Source organism: Moschus berezovskii, chromosome 1 (assembly GCF_049115385.1).
Source record: "Moschus berezovskii isolate FMDL1 chromosome 1, NW_MosBer_1.0, whole genome shotgun sequence".
Classification (NCBI taxonomy): Eukaryota; Metazoa; Chordata; class Mammalia; order Artiodactyla; family Moschidae; genus Moschus; species Moschus berezovskii.
In genome coordinates this window covers 95659183-95677128 of record NC_142460.1, presented here as the reverse complement: position 1 = coordinate 95677128, position 17946 = coordinate 95659183, and the positions used below count along the sequence as shown (strand labels likewise).

At 40.7% G+C, this 17946-nt stretch overlaps 1 protein-coding gene across 3 annotated transcripts in view; it reads right to left on the bottom strand.

The window, feature by feature from the left end:
- The window catches only part of ATP13A4 (ATPase 13A4), a 136854-nt gene that overhangs the window by 87513 nt on the left and 31395 nt on the right, over window positions 1-17946 (bottom strand). For all 3 annotated transcript variants that reach the window (XM_055407733.2, XM_055407726.2, XM_055407718.2), the window contains exon 2: window positions 6226-6399. In XM_055407733.2, the coding sequence (XP_055263708.2) occupies window positions 6226-6399 (174 nt within the window). The remainder of the gene's footprint in view (window positions 1-6225; window positions 6400-17946) is intronic.

Genomic DNA, 17946 nt, shown 5'->3' with positions numbered 1-17946 from the left:
AGGACCATTGTCCTGACATGGCAGTAAGTCTTCTGTACTGGAACCTCCAGTCTTGGTAGGAGGCCGGCTGTCCTTGGTTACCAGCTACTATCCTCTAGGATTTTTCTCCCTATCTTCTCTATTTTGCCCCAGTGGACTTCAAGATTTCACTTTCTGTTTTGTTCGGTTTGCTAGCTTCTGTTTCAGGATTTTGGTTCTCTTTTTTCTTTTTCTGATAAGTAATTACTCTTGGAATATGGGAAGTTCACTCTCTAAGGGCAGTCTCCTTCTGGAATTTCTGCTGGTCTTCTATATAAGAACTATGGACCTGAGTTCTGCAAGTATTTGTCTTGCTGGACTACAATTACTTGGGATGATTTATAATAAAATTGGCCAACATGGGGCTTTTTGAAATTCCTGGTGACACAGATGGTAAAGAATCCATCTGCAATGCAGGACACCTGGGTTAGGGAAGATACCCTGGAGAAGGAAATGGTTATCCCCACCATTATTCTTGCCTGGAGAATTCCATGGACAGAGGAGCCTGGTGGACTACGGTCCATGGGGTCGCAAAGAGTCCAACACGACTGAGCGACTAACATTTTCATTTTCACCCATGCAGTCAATTAGAAAAATGTAAGGCAAAAACGGAAGCATATCTCAACAGGCATTTTTGAGGACTCGGGAAACATAATAATTAATCCATTTTCCTCAGAGAAACTGCTCACAATTCTGTCGAAGGATTTCAGAGCTGGAAATTCCTCTGAGGCTTCTGAGAGCTCTCTTTGTCTCTCTGACTCTCTTACTCTCACTCTGCTCCTCTCTGTTCCTCTGGATATTCACCACAATGTTTTCCTTGCTATCCATATCTCTTTGAACTTTCTTTTTATAGCACTGTTGATTGATTATTACAACACTAATTGTCAGGACCTAATGAAAATGTCTATGACTATTGTGGTCATTTTGAATTAACGGCCCTAATTCTGACCCTTAAGGGAGCAAAAGTCCTCAGAGGAGTTGTGCATTTCTCCCCCTGTTTCTTTGCGATATAAATGTTCTACCTCATCTTCTCAGAGAACTCCTGTCTAGACCATCTCCAATTCATAAGACTGAAAAAAATGGAAAAGAGGCCTTTTAACTCAAACTGCTAAAAGGACTCTCTGGCCCAAACAGCCTCCTTAAAATTCCTTGTCAAGGGCAAATGCAAATCTTGTAAGTCTTCCCCATACATAATAAAAGACTTTTGCCATCTGAGCAAGCAGATATAATTTGTTCCAACTGTTACTTATAAACTAGTGAGTTGGGTTTTTTTATTGTACCTGATTCATGACTAAAGTTTTAAAATTCAAGCTATGAGATCTCTGCTGCTGCTGCTGCTGCTGCATCACTTCAGTCGTGTCCGACTCTGTGTGACCCCATAGACAGAAGCCCACCAGGGTCCCCCGTCCCCGGGATTCTCCAGGCAAGAACACTGGAGTGGGTTGCCATTTCCTTCTCCAATGTGTGAAAGTGAAAAGTGAAAGTGAAGTTGCTCAGTCGTGTCCGACCCTTAGTGACCCCATGGACTGCAGCCTACCAGGCTCCTCCATCCATGGGATTTTCTAGGCAAGAGTACTGGAGTGGCTCGCCATTGCCTTCTCCGATGAATTCTCTAAACTCTCTAAAATCATATACCTTCTGCATGATCACCTCTCTTTCTCCTCTGTGGGACATGGCTCTCTGGGAATGAGTCTCCCCAGTGCCAAAGGGGTTAATACTAATGTCAGATAACCAAGTGGTTGATCATCAATGCTTTCTAAAGAAACATCTTTATCAGAAGGGAGAAATGTGGAGAACTGTGAATGGAAAACCAAAATGGAGTCAGTATTGCTAAGAGAGCATTCTTAAATGGAGCCAGGAGACTATTAAGGAAGTGTGACTTATGCACCTTTCACCCTGGATGAAATCTGACTTTTTGATCTGATGAAGTCATCCACAACACCTGCCACAAATTCAAAATACTTATCAGACACTTACCCTAAGATAACTTATATCAGTCTATTTATTTATCAGACCCCTACCCAGAAACAACCGAACTGAACTGAACCCAGAAACAACCATGATTTCTGAAGGACAGACATGTTCTGACTTGTGTTAGAGTCAATCACAATTGTCCTCAGGCAACAGTAGAGACCTTTTATTCTTATTAGCCCCTCACTCTCTCTTTGCCAGAACACTCTTTCAGGGTACCCAAATCCGTCTCCAGAATTGCAATTCTTGAGGCTTCAAATAGACTGTATCCATGTTTATATGCAAAAAAACCACACAGAAATCATTAACAACTCACCATAAATTTTGTTTTCACTGCTTACAGCTCTGGAACCATAAGCCTTTCTTTTAACTTCTCTATGTCTCCATTTGTAAAATAGGAAAAAAATAATCTCTACCAGTAAGGGCCAAATAAGTCAACATATATGCAAATGCTTTGCAAATCATAAGTCACAATATAAATAGCCCTATCTTATAAAAGATAATAGCCTCAAGACTATTTGCCTTAACAAAAACTCATCTCAGAGAGGCCAGCTTATGAAATTTCAGGCATTTCTGGTGAGATTTTTAACCAAAAAGTAGTTTAAAGTAGGGGGATGGGGAAACAGAATTCAGAGAAAGGAATGAGTACCTAAAGGAAGCATAATACCATCTCCTCTTACTTTCTCAATAATGGAATTTCACTTTACTGTCGTGATAAAGTTTCGGTAGTATCTATGAAACCATTTATTGCAGGTTCAACTCATTTATTTAATTTAATTAAATAATTATTGAGCACCTGCTGTGACCATGAGCAAGGTACTACACACAATGAAAAGCCATGGCAACTGTCTCCAAAAAACTTCTAGTTTAATAGGAGAAAAAGCTATAAAAGAACTATATCATAGTGGGGGGAGCTCTGGGCTTAGAGATTAGGAACCCACAGTCAACTCCTTTATCCATGTGACCCCCTTTACCTGGGCCATTCCCCATATGCTCCTCCCCATCAGCCACCATCACCTTTTAATGTTTATCATCCTCTGATGCTCAGAAAGGTCTTTCCTGGTTTTCTTGACTTGGTCAATTCCTTACCTATAATCCTCTGATAACCATGAACCTTTCCTAAGTATTGTGTTGGCCAGTAAGTTCATTCAAGTTTTTCCATAAGATGCAACAGAAAAACTCAACGAACTTTTTGGCCAACCCAATAAGACTTGTAACTGTCGGATTTTTGCATTTATTTTTATAGTGATCTGATGAATTCTGTGAAGAACCCTGATTTTACTGTAATACTTCCTGCCCCTTGCCCTGCCCATGGTTGACATACAACCTGTGCTCATCAAATTTATAAAGGGAGGAGGAAAGGAAAGAGACAAAAAGGAAGGGAGAGGGAAATCCTGACTGATATTTACCAGGTTGCAAAGTTACTGTCCTCTCTGTATCCTCATCTCTAAGATAAAAATGATAATGCCATTTTCCAGGGCTGTTGTGAGAATAGTATAATCAAGGAGATGCTGTTTTACAAAATGTAAAGAGAATTGCATTGTAATAGAAGGCAGACTGCAGAAAGCTTTATAGCAATGGGACTTGAAAATACAGAGCTAAAAAAGAATGAAGGAAAGGTGATTAATTTCTTCCAGACTTAGGACAGAGAATGGATCAGCAAAGATTGAATAGACAAGGTGATTTATGGCCCAGGAATGAGTAGGTTTAATAAGTAGAGATAGAACACCTGCTCTCTATATTTACTGTATAGAGAATGTCGGGATGAGTGCATGCAAGTGTAAATGAGTTGAGTCCTGTCCAGAATGTCGCTCAGTAAGAAAAGGGATTGCCAGCTGTTTTGTTCATAGCTGTATTCCCAGTGTCTGTAACAATGCCTGGTAGATGATTGGTGCTTGCTCAACAAATAATGAACGAACAAATAAGTGAAAGAATGCATGGAGGAAATAGGGAATATCAGAAGAAATGTTTGAGAAAAATCGTGGGCAGATTATCTGGTTACCTTAGAAAATGTTGCTGATGTAGGGAGCCTGGATTTGGAAAGAGGAGGCTGGAGAGGAAGTGGGAGGGGAGGAAATAAGGGATCCAGGAAACATGATAACACATGCTGGTGGCTGATGAGCATCCGGGTGGTCTGGTGGACTGCAAGTGTCATTTGCATGGCTGATTTGTGGGATTTTGAAGTTTTCAAATTAAAGCTCCTACCTTTGACATCTTTGGGTAAAACTGAAGGGAAAATGTTCCCCATGAAAACATAGAAGTGATATGCCTAGAGTCAAGCCTAATAGTCAATCATTCCAAAGTTTTCTGCACATTGTCTTTAGCAACATGTGACATACAATGACAATGAAGGGAAAAAACATATTTGTGATTATAATAAAAATTAAAACTACGGAAATCATCAGGAGCATCTGAATTCAAAACACCAATGAATATAAATCATGTTATTTGCATAGAAATGTGGCATCAATACAAATATTGGTTAAAATTCAGGAGTAGATGAATAATGAATAAAATGCTACTTTTAAAATTATAAAATAGAAATGTAATTACTCTTATCATTTGGAAAAAATCTCACTCTTTGAAGCACTTAATAAGAGGAGGGGAACAGAAAATAAACTAGGTGCTAAAGACTTCCAGCCAGTATATCATGTTACTATTTTTTTTTTTCAGTTAAAAAATGACTACCTAATCAGTATCTAGGATAATGATCTGTAATCTTACCAGTGCGAGATTGATTATAAATACCAAGTACTGATTTTTTAATAACACAAAAAACAGATATAGAACACATTTTCAGGTAGGAGTCATCCAGGTTTTCTTACTGGGAAATCTTTACTGTTCAGCTATTATAATATAATTCAAATAATATCTTTCTTAAGGTATCATTTTAATGCAAATAACCCAACAGCAGACTTTTAAACTTTTGGCTCCCAAAGCTTATTTTTATCTAAGACTCACATAGTAAAAGTGTTTGAAATAATTGAGTTCTTCTCTAATTACATAAAGACTAATTTAGCACCTCATTTATTTGGAGAGCCTCTGGCACAGCAAACCCATTTAAAATGATTCACAAGAGCAGGTAATTAAAAATTAAGGTTGAAATCAAGATGAAAAAGGCAAGATTGAAGGTGGTTTCAACGGCTCTGATTAGTTGAAGAGGATAGTGAAATGAGAGAAAGCCTTTCAAAGATTTAGGGGTTGAGTGATGGAATACAGTTTCCTGAGGCACCAAAGCCTTTTTGGACTTTCCACTGTATGTTCAGTTGCAAAGCCAACATGCAACTAGGAGATGCGACCTGATTGAGTGTAGATGAGTGTTGGGGAGTCCTAGCTAAAGGGTACTTTCCCCATGTATCCTGTCCTACAAGGAAATGCCTATGGCTAGTAAGGGAAGGACATAGCACCCAGATGAGCAAGGCCATTATATGTAGGTGCATCCAGGCGACAGCAAGCCCTTTTGTTCAGTAAGCCTGTAAGGTTGCTGGATAAAAAACACATACACACACAAATTGGTTCATAGTGCTTTTCAGGTCTACTGTGTCCTTCTACATCTCTGTATGATCATTCTATTAATTTTTTAGTGTTTGATAATTGAAACTCTAACTAAAAATCTAAATTTATCTACTTTTTAAAAATTGTAATATACAGTGGAAATATATTCTGTATATTTTGTACTATAACTTTATTCTGTATTTTCCAATTCTCCTGTAAATGTGTTATCATATTTTCATAATTTAAAAAGTAAAAAAGAAAGAGGAAAAAAAATGTATACACAGACACACAAAACAATCTTTGATAATGACCAAAGGTTATTTACAATTTGTAAATGAGAGTGATCAAACCATTTACATTTTGTAAATGGCTTTTACAAATGTAATCTCACTTCATCCTCACACCAACCCAAGAGAGAACATGTGCTTTTACTAGTTCCATTTTACAAATAGAGAGACTGAGGTCCCGAAAATTTAAGTAACAAACCTAGGGTGTCACTCCCTACTTTGACATTCACTACAATCATAATTTTAAAAGGAATACCCTATGAATTAGGTCTTCATAATGAAATCACATCACATACAAATTATTAAATTTTTGGTAAATAACTGTAAGGCTTAGATGGATCTGGAGGCTGGACCTCCAGCCACTGCCTGCCTTGTGCTCATCTCTCCACAGTCATCCCATATCAAGATGTTCAGGAGAAAGGGCTGCCAGGTAGAGAACCAGAGACAAACTTACTGTTGTCCTCAGCAACACGACATCTGCCTCTTGCAAGGAGCATGGGATGCAATTTGCCCACACGTGCCAAGCGGGTTTCCAGTAAAACACCAAGGGAAGGATCCCAAAGGAGAAGATGGATCCAGCAAGGCAGAGGGTTTTCCGGCAACTCTGAGTCCGGTAGCCAAATATCTCCTGGGGCAAAACCAAAATGAATCCAAATATTAGTTAAGCACCATAAACAACAAATGAACAAATTGGAATTTTGCTGACGAAACTGGTGGGGGGACGTGCAGCGTGTGAAGAAGCTGAAGAGGTTGAGGGGAGAACAGATGAACGGAGTAGCGGGTTAAGAAAGTGGAGAAAGATCCCTGACAAAACTTCTTCATAAGCTGTGGTTTCAGACTTCCAAGAAGTTGCATTCCAACTGGGGAAATCCGATTTCTACAATTTCAGCATCTGGCTACCCTGAGCCAAACACTATACTACATGATACATCACCTTGTTTAAGACTCCCAAGCATCCTCTAAATAGGATAATATGACCCTCACTTCATAAATGATGAGGCTGAGCTCAGAAAGGCTGAATGTAATAATTTGTCCAAGGTCACAGAACTGGCAAGTTCTGCTCTCAAGATTCAAACCCAGATTCATCAGCCTTCAAGTCTTGAACTTGATCCACAACCTTCACAGATGTGACCATGAGCCATGTAAGAGAAGGACTGGGTGACAGCAACCATGAATGATTCCCCTGCTGAGACCAGCAGCTTTGTAGGAAGAGCAGGGGTGGAGAGGGGAGCTGGAACCAGGCCTTGAGTTCGGAGTCAGGATTTGGTGAAACTGTTTGACCGTGAACAACTAAATCTCAGCTTGCCTTTCAGGATTTGGGGTAAAGAGAGTTAGGCCTTTCCACCCTCCTCTCGTGTATTAAGGGGGAAAAAACCACAGAGACTATTTGATTTATTTTAACTCCTGCTTATTGAGCAGCTGCTAGGGAATAGAAGATCACAGAGAATGCAAAGATTAACAAGGTAAGAGTCTGACCTCTAATAAATTTATAATCTGGACAAACTTTTCCCTTCCAGGGAAAGCCTGGGACAGACCAGAAAACCACCCCTGAAGTTTATGTCTCTATCCCACAACTATAGCCCACAAAGCCATAGGTATATCACACATTAATTATAATAACTAAGGTTGAGAGGAAGGAGTATGTCTGATTTAAAGGCACATTCTCTGGATTAAGATACTTTGGGTTCAAAGCCTAGTCTTTGGTTTACTGGGTATGAGGTTGAACAAGTAAGTTAACCTTTTAATTTCTTGCCTTGTCAGCCATAAAATGAAGGTAGTGACGGCACCCACTTCCCAGGGTTGCTGTGAAGTTTAAATGAGTTACTATGTAAAAGTGCTAACATGAGTAATTACTGCTGCTGCTGCTACATTACCATTTCCTGGAACATAGACCCAAGATTCTATTGGAAAATCAACATAGCTTACAGGCATTTAGATCTAAGAATTCTTAGTATCAACTGTTCTACTTTTGTTGGAATTGCCTGGTAGGAAAAAAGGGGATCTGGAACAAGCAACTTTAAATCCTCCAACTTTCCTGTCTCAACTTGAGAAAGATGCATTAGCAGGAAAATTCCTGTGATCCATGGCTGAAAGCTGCTTGCAGGTGTAATTACTGGCTTCCTTTCTCTTATTAGCAGTGCACACAGGTGCTGATAGCTTCCTTAGGTAGTGTTCACATCTGGCACGCCATTGATAAAATGTTCACCTCAATGCAGAAATACAAACTCTTGACTGACTTTGCAAAGTAGAATGTCTCTCCTGACATAAATACTCTTCTGTCCCACAGTTCAGTTGTCGCTCCCCAGAGGCCAAATCTGAAATGTTTCTGTATCCTCACCACACAAGAAGCAATGCTTTGTTGGTTTCATACCAATCAGGGTTCAGTTCAGTTCAGTTCAGTCACTCAGTCATGTCTGACTCTTTGTGACCCCATGAATCGCAGCATGCCAGGCCTCCCTGTCCATCACCAACTCCCGGAGTTCACTCAAACTCATGTCCATCTAGTCGGTGATGCCATCCAGCCATCTCATTCTCTGCTGTCCCCTTCTCCTCCTGCCCACAATCCCTCCCAGCATCAGAGTCTTTTCCAGTGAGTCAACTCTTCGCATGAGGTAGCCAAAGTATTGGAGTTTCAGCTTCAGCACCAGTCCTTCCAATGAACACCCAGGACTGATCTCCTTTAGAATGGACTGGTTGGATCTCCTTGCAGTCCAAAGGACTCTCAAGAGTCTTCTCCAACACCACAGTTCAAAAGCATCAATTCTTCAGCACTCAGCCAATTCTCAATTCCAGACCTGTCCTGAGTCTATCCCGCCATCTTTTTCCATGTGCTTTTATTATATTCCTACACTGTGGAAAGTTATGACCAACCTAGATAGTATATTAAAAAGCAGAGACATTACTTTGCCAACAAAAGTCCATCTAGTCAAGACTATGGTTTTTCCCATGGTCATGTATGGATGTGAGAGTTGGACTGTGAAGAAAGCTGATCACCGAAGAATTGATGCTTTTGAACTGTGATGTTGGAGAAGACTCTTGAGAGTCCCTTGGACTGCAAGGAGATCCAACCAGTCCATTCTAAAGGAGATCAATCCTGGGTGTTCATTGGAAGGACTGATGCTAAAGCTGAAACTCCAATACTTTGGCCACCTCATGCAACGAGTTGACTCACTGGAAAAGACTCTGATGCTGGGAAAGGTTGGGGGCGGGAGGAGAAGGGGACGACGGAGAATGAGATGGCTGGATGGCATCACCGACTCTGTGGACATGAGTTTGAGTGAACTCCGGGAGTTGGTGATGGACAGGGAGGCCTGGTGTGCTGTGATTCATGGGGTCACGGAGAGTCGGACACGACTGAGCGACTGAACTGAACTGAACTGAACTGAACACTGTGGAACAGATCATCTCTACCCACCCTTCCCACCCAGCCATTTTTTCACCTTTTTAAAAATATTACATTTAAATGCTTCCTTATCTCCACACCCTCTCCAGCATTTATTGCATGGGGACTTTTGGATAGCAGTCATTCTGACTGGTGTGAAATGGTATCTCATTGTGGTTTTGATTTGCATTTCTCTGATTATGAGGGATGTTGAGCATTTTTTCATGTGTTTGTTAGCCATCTGTATGTCTTCTTTGGAGAAATGTCTGTTTAGTTCTTTGGCCCATTTTTTGATTGGGTCGTTTATTTTTCTGGAATTGATCTGCAGGAGCTGCTTGTATATTTTGGAGATTAATTCTTTGTCAGTTATTTCATTTGCTATTATTTTCTCCCATTCTGAAGGCTGTCTTTTCACCTTGCTTATAGTTTCCTTTGCTGTGCAGAAGCTTTTAATTTTAATTAGGTCCCATTTGTTTATTTTTGCTTTTATTTCCAATATTCTGGGAGGTGGGTCAAGGAGGATCCTACTGTGATTTATGTCGGAGAGTGTTTTGCCTATGTTCTCCTCTAGGAGTTTTATAGTTTCTGGTCTTACATTTAGATCTTTAATCCATTTTGAGTTTATTTTTGTGTATGGTGTTAGGAAGTGTTCTAGTTTCATTCTTTTACAAGTGGCTGACCAGTTTTCCCAGCACCACTTCTTAAAGAGACTGTCTTTTTTCCATTTTATATTTTTGCCTCCTTTGTCAAAGATAAGGTGTCCATAGGTGCTTGGATTTATCTCTGGGCTTTCTATTTTGTTCCATTGATCTATATCTCTGTCTTTATGCCAGTACCATATTGTCTTGATGACTGTGGCTTTGTAGTAGAGCCTGAAGGGAACCCTCTTACACTGTTGGTGGGAATGCAAACTAGTACAGTCACTATGGAAAACAGTGTGGAGATTCCTTATAAAACTGTAAATAAAACTGCCATATGATCCAGCAATCACACTCCTGGGCATACACACCAAGGAAACCAGAATTGAAAGAGACACATGTACTCCAATGTTCATTGCAGCACTGTTTATAATAGCCAGGATATGGGAGCAACCTAGATGTCCATCTGCAGACGAATGGATAAGAACGCTTTGGTACATATACACAATGGAGTATTACTCAGCCATTAAAAAGAATACATTTGAATCAGTTCTAATGAGGTGGATGAAACTGGAGCCTATTATACAGAGTGAAGTAAGCCAGAAAGAAAAACATCAATACAGTATACTAACGCATATATGTGGAATTTATAAAGATGGTAACCTTAACCCTGTATGCTGCTAAGTCACTTCAGTAGTGTCTGACTCTGTGCGACCCCACAGATGGCAGCTGACCAGGCTCCGCCGTCCCTGGGATTCTCCAGGCAAGAACACTGGAGTGGGTTGCCATTTCCTTCTCCAATGTATACGAGACAGCAAAAGAGACACAGGTGTATAGAACAGTCTTTGGGACTCTGTGGGAGAGGATGAGGGTGGGATGATTTGGGAGAATGGCATTGAAACATGTATCTTATCATATGTGAAACGAATCACCAGTCCAGGTTCGACGCATGATATAGAATGCTCGGGGCTGGTGCACGGGGATGACCCAGAGGGAAGATATGGGGAGGAGGGAGGTGGGAGGGGGGTTCAAGATGAGGAACACATGTACACGCGGGGTGGATTCATGTCGATGTATGGCAAAACCAACCAATATAATATTGTAAAGTAATTAGCCTTCAATAAAATAAAATAAAAAATAAATTAAAAAACTAAATAAATAAATGCTTCCTTATCTTGCCATTCAACTAAGCCCCTGGTTAATTATGCTGAAGCTATGCCAGTACTATCCCTAATATAAGCACAAATCTCCCTATCACTGTGCGTTCTTTTACAGGCTATTCAGTGAGAGCTTTCTGTAGTTTTCCAAGTGTCTTCATGTTCATTATCAAAGTAATGCAAGAGTGATGACCTTCAATTTCCAGCTAAGAAAACTAGAGTTTAAAATGAGTATAGTTATAGTTTTTATTAGCAACTAATGATTTGGAAACAATAACGGTAGCTAACACTGATGGAGCACTGAAAAACCTTTCACCATGCACTTTACACACACTTTGATCTCACTGAAAAAGATCTAAATAAATTTTCCAATGCACAGTGTTCATAAGTAACTCAGAACTGAGCCTCAGGTCCAGATCTAGGCAGCACACTGGAGGTAATGTGAGCTGACCATTTCTACTCTAAGGCCTTTCTTCATTTTGCTTTTAAGTTCAGTTTAAGGAAAAAGTTTTTATGTGTACAGCAAATTTCAGGCATTGCAGGGACTATTCATAGATATTGGGTTTAAAATGGTAAAAATATGTGCAGTGTGGTTTCTTATCAACCCATAGCAATTTCCTTCCTGCATTACAGAGTGAGTTCCATGTCTCTGAAAATGCTTGAGGGAACGGTTCCTACTACCCTGCACTCCACCCACACTTTGTCCCACAAAAAAGAGTCCATTGGACCAAAAAAAAAAAGATGCTGGGCAAGTGTCCCAAAAAGACTACCCTCTTGGCAGTCTACTTACATTACAGAATAGCAAGCTGTTCCTTTCTTCATTCCCCTCCAACCCACAGATTCTCCTCCTCCCTCTGTCCCAGGGCATCTACATCCTTTTACCCCTAAGGACCAAAAGTCGGACTTCTAGGTGTATAGAACTTCTCCCTTTCCCCCTGTACTCAAGAAGTCAAACCATGGTCCCTGAAAGTGAGAAGTATGAGTTCCTCGGTTGTGTCCGACTCTTTACAACTCTATGAACTGTAGCCCGCCAGGCTCCTTTGCCTGTGGAATTCTCCAGGCAAGAATACTGGAGTGGGTTGCCATTCCCTTCTCCAGGAGATCTTCCTGACCCAGGGATCAAACTGAGTCTCCTGCATTGCAGGCAGATTCTTTACTGTCTGAGCCACCAAGGAAGCCCCAAGCAATGATCTAAATCACCTTGGCCAACAGAACTCCTTAAGAGTCTACAGAGCTTCGCCTCAGAAATACACATACATACATTTCTCCATAGAGATTCAGGGGGTTCCCAGAGTCTAGAAAAGACCCTGCACTAGAGGGCCAAGTCTAAATCAAGGCTAATCTTAAAGAATTTACACTCTGTATGAGAACTTGGGACCTGATACTAGGCAAGCACTTAGTGAAACGAGAAGTGTGAGGACAGGATCTCATGGAAATGCAGGGGAGGGTGAGAGGGTGACCACCAAAGCAGGGCACTGGCTGACTCCAAAAAACTCCGTGAGGTGATCTGATCACCTGGGGGCCACTAAGTCCTGAGAATGGCTGTCAGCCCTCTAGCCCCAGAGACTGACAGGAGAACACTTCCCAGAGAAGACTCCAGTTAAACAGATCCCAGAGACAGGGGTGTCATGAGAGAGAGAGATGTATGTACCTGTCACACTGACCAGATAAACATATGTGTGGGTGTTAAGAGTTTGCTCTCTCCAATGGCACCATCACCACAATTGTGATTATCTTGCCAGTAGAGCCATCTGCAAACATGGCGCTTAAACCGGGCTCTGGAATCTTCTCTCACTGACTAACCTGCTTTCTTTAAATATATTTGATCAATTACAGTCAGATCCTGTTGGCCTGGGAGCCATTTATTCTCCTTAAGACAATTTTGCTTTTCTCTTCTAGCTTCATTAAATATTGGAAAGTTCAAGTGATTCATTTTTTAAAAGCTTACTTCCCTAAAGATAATCTCTTTTCCCTTATTTTCAAATGTTTCACGTGAAGAGAATGTTTTGCTCCATTTCCAAGCAGTACAATAAATTGTGCTAAAACAACACGGTTTAACTCCCTGTTGATCTTAACCACACATTCTATTCAAATTTCTGCCTGGGTTGTTTCCTGTTTGCCATTCTTTAGTGCTAAAGAATGATTTCCTAAGTGTCCCCTAAGTTAATTTAACTTCTCCATTCAGGTGAGAAATCCTCAACCTGAATGACCTAATCTTAAACTGGAGGCTCTAAAAGAATGGCCTGCAGAAAGGTTTCTTATTGGCCTGGTAAGTATTTCTTAAAACTTTAAATTGGTGCCCCAGTTATTTTCACATAGAAGTTCTACTTTTTCTTTAAAATAAAATGAGAAATCATGACCATCCTGTACTCACATTCTTGCACTGGAAGAATCAACTGGGGACTAAACAGATGACACAAATGAACTTATTTACAAAACAGAAGCAGACACAGAGAACAAACTTATGGTTATCAAAGGGGAAAGGTGAGTGTGGAATGATAAATGAAGAATTTGGGATTAACATACACACACTGCTGTATATAAAATAGATAAACAATAAGGACCTACTGTATAGCACAGGGAACTCTACTCACTATTTTGTAATAACCTATATGGGAAAAGAATCTGAAAAAGTATATATGTATATATGTGTGTATATATGTATATACACAACACACACATATATATACATATATATATGAATCACTTTGCTGTAACCCTGAAACTAATACAGCATTGCAAATCAACTATTACTTCAATAAAAATAATTTTTTTAAAAAGAACCAACTAGGGAGCACAAACAGACTTGTACAAAATAGCCCAGGAACTACCCCAATACCACCCAGTGAGACAGAAGATGATACTCTGTGGTGTGTTCACACTGTAGGACCACTTGGCTCTCACCTGGTGAGGGGTGCTATGGACATAACAGACCCTATAGGACCTGATACGGCACTTCAAATAAATCAGCTCCCAGCAACACCCAAGGGTAGGGATGACTTTAGGAAAACAATAGTAAATGAAAACAGTCAGTGCAAAGGCTTACATCAGCATGATAACATTTTTATAAAGCTAAAAACAACTAAAATTTTAAGGTTACTTTAGGATACACTTAAAGAAAAGAAAACTGCATACAGAGGAAAATAAGGGCATAATGACCGCATGGTACAGAACAATGGGTTACAGCTATTGGGGTGAGACAGGGAAAGAGGGACCACTCTGTCATATGTAGGTTATTGTCAGAATTCTAGATTTTATTTGAGTGGTGGGGTCATCACATTATCACAAGGAATTAGTTAAATGACTAAAGTAAGGCTACATAGAATGGGCAGAGAACGAGTATGTCATGAACCAAAGATCATGGACCACTAACTGTGAGACCTGAAGTCTTAGGGATGGAAGGAAGGCAGACTCAGCCAGAGTGAGTGGGAGATGCCCCTGTGAAAGGAGCAGGTGCTCCTCATGTCCCAGGGCCTCTGCCAGGCTTTCCCCAGCACTGAGGGTCGACGTCAGATTCTGTTTTTCATTTCATCCGGGTCCCCCTCACTGGAAATATAGCCTCTCAGTGTAGGCCAGTGGTTCTCAGCCAGGGCTGATCTTGCCCCGCAGTGGACATTTAGCAACATCTGAAGATATTTGGGGTCACTCTCACCTGGGTGAAAGGTGCTACGGACATCTGATGGGTAGAGGGCAGGAAGGCTGCTAAACATCCTACAAGGCAGAGGACAGCTACCCCCAAAACTCCACAGCAAAAAGTTATGTGGCTCAAAGTAGTGAGGAGGTTGAGAAGCCTGCTTTAGGTTTTGAGCTCCCCCACCTAAGCAGGCCTCTAGATCCTTCTGCCTCCGACGTCATCCTCAGCACCCAGAAGAGAATTCAAAATGTTGACATTGAAATCTATCATCGAAAAGGATTTAATGCCAAATGACCACTAAATTCAGTAGTGGTCACAACAATTCATTCTGCAGATGAGGAAATAGGAGTTAAGCGAGAAAATCAAATGCTCCTATGGACTGCACCCACATCCCTCCCAGACCTGAACCACCCCCTCACTCTCACTCTGCCCCAGCCACCAGGACATTTCCCTTAAACTCACAGAGCCCTATCCTGCCTCAGGACCTCAGAGTGCATTGAAGAACAAAATTCCAGTTTTTCCAGTAGTACAGGTCCATGTATTGTGGCATTCCAATCAATCCCCTCTTGTATGGACAGAGAATGCAACTTTGGGTGGGACTTCGGGATTCTAGGGCATGTCCTCTAAGCCACTGGCCAAAAGAGAGTTTGCCAAACCCTTAAAAAGCACACTTGCATCTCTCCCCTTCCACAAACAGCAGGCAGACCTCTTGTGACAATCCTAAATCTGGGGCCCTTGGGCAAAGTGAGGGACACAGGCCTCTGCCTAGCTGGACATTCCAGGTGGGCAGCAGTCTGGTTCTGGAAGGAGGAAGAAGAAAGGTGTTTGGAGCTTCAGTGTCCTTCAACCTAATCAGGGTTTCCTTTTCTCAGACCAGGAGGCTGCCAGCCTGGGCTGTGGAAATACCTCCTTGTCAGGCCAGTTGGCTGAAAGAAAAGCAACTGTCCCACCCATTAGCGACACCCTGCCCTGTAGATAATTGTCCTCCCAAGCTTGGCTAAAGCTCACGAGACATACAGTTTGTATAAATAATAATTTGTCATTCTGTACCAGTCACCCTAAATATCTATTTTTCCATACTCTGCTTTAATCCTTACAACCCTACAAAGAAGGTAATATCATCTGGAGGTGAGATTAAGAAAGGTAAGGTTCAGAGAGGTTAAGGAAAGTCCTCAGGGTCACCCAGCTGGTAGGCAACAGAAAAAAAGTCTTTCCACTAATAATGTTACCTCTCATGAAGTCAATTCTGCCCCTGCCTTCTGATAGTCTCATCTGGCGGGGGATAGTGCTTGAATTCTTGCAGATTATTCACATTTGAGCTAATGGATGCACCACCCAGACAGGTTCTTAGCTTCCTCTTAAACAGGTTTTCACAAGCTTCAAACTGCAGAGAGAGAGGAATAGGACAGAGGGACACCACCCAGCAACCAGACAGTGGTTTCTACAATCAACATCATTTTCTGGTCTGGTAATTTTGGGCAAGATGCATCTTCTAGATTTCCGTGTGATGCTGAAATGAAAAGTTTCTTTGCTGGTGATGTCTGGTGAGTAGTGTTAAGACCGGTAGGCCTCAGATAGATCAGTATCTGAGATACTGATACCATCTGGGAAGCCTCCTCAGTTCACAGAAGAGACTCAGACAGCAGAGCAGGAGGAAATACCACATGTAAAGACCAAACTCTGAGTTCAAGACCTGTTTCTGCTACTTACTAATGTCACCATCTGGAAGCCACTACCCCACCTAAATAATAATAATAATGCCTGTCTCACAAAACTGTTATTGACAAGGAAATGGGATAACAGTGGCAAACACACAATTTAAATAGAAGTTGTTCTTATTACAAGAGCTGTTAGACTTATGGTTAATTGATAAGCCCTTAGAGATGCCCTTACATGGCTGCCCGCCCCCCATTATCACTCAGATCTCAGCTTCCCCAACCACACAGTCTAAAGAAGCTATCCAGTCATGCTCTTCCCATGATCTTTTTTAAATCTTTACAAGCCCCTATTTTTATCTGATATTTTTTCATTTGTTTATTTTTTTCATGATAGATTCCTAGAATGTAAGTTTCACAGGAGCAGAGCTTCTGTCTCTCTTGTTCATTGCTGAATCCCTGGTACACAGCAAAATACTTCCTGGAACAAAATAAGCCCTCTAATACTTTTTTGAGTGAACAAATGGCTCTGATGATATTATTAAATATTACTAGACTGCTAAACAGAGATGCCAAGATGACAATTCCAGACTGTTAGCATGTGATGAATCTTAGCAAACATCCAGTCAAGTATCGTTTTTCAAGAGGAGAAATCTGAGACCATAGGTAAATTCTCAAACAAGGGCATGCACAGAGAAAGCAGAGGATAAAAGCAATGATCTCCTTCCAAAGTCACATTTCCACTCTCTATCATTGGAGAATTTATCTTGACAGTAGAGTGTATCCTCAAGGATTCTTGTTGGCCTTTATCCCCAGATATGATTGTTTGTCACTTACCATAGGGTAGTATAAATGAAAGATGGGGGAAGTATGCTATCTGAACTCTGAGAGAAGGAAGGGTCAGAGATAATCCTGCATTTCTTTCACAATATGAAACACCCAGACCTCCAATTAAGCAAACCCTACTTCCTGGGTAAGCCTGTTTCATTTTCAGACAACCTTACTAATGAATACATCATGTACCAGAAAGTGGGCTGAAACCCAGAAGCTGGTACTCTGAACTCAAACGTTTTCCTCTCAAACTGAACAATTCCATTTCTACTGTTCAAACAATATAAAATCAGTATAAATATATTGATCTTCCGTTACGGGTGCAGGCCTAAACAAGGTCGCCTATAGACAAAAATAATTTGGAAAATCACCATTCTGAAAATTACCAAGCTCTCTTGTTGAGATGGCCTGAAACCTTTTCCATACAGAGCAGGTGGGTGGAAAGCATTTCTATAATCACGACTTACCATCTTTTGAGAATCAGCTCTTTCTTAACATTGCCCTGCTATCCAGTCTACATATCTTCCACTGGTAAGAAACTTCTCTGAAAAATGCATGCATGTGTGTACCAGAAGACATGAATACTGAAAAAAATCAAAGCTAGAAGCAATCCAAAAGTCCATCAACAATGAAACTGACATTTTTAAAGTATAGCCTTATAATGATCTGTTCTGATACAATGAAAATGAATAAACTCTAATTTTATGCAGTAATATGGATATATCTCAAAAATAAACAGAAGAAGCAAAACACATAACAGTATAATCAATGTGATTTAACTGCATAAGTTTCAAAAATATTGTCATGGAATGGTTAGAAAAAATATTTTAAAGGTAATAAAATAAGAATTACAGAAAGCAAAAGGTTATTTCTATATT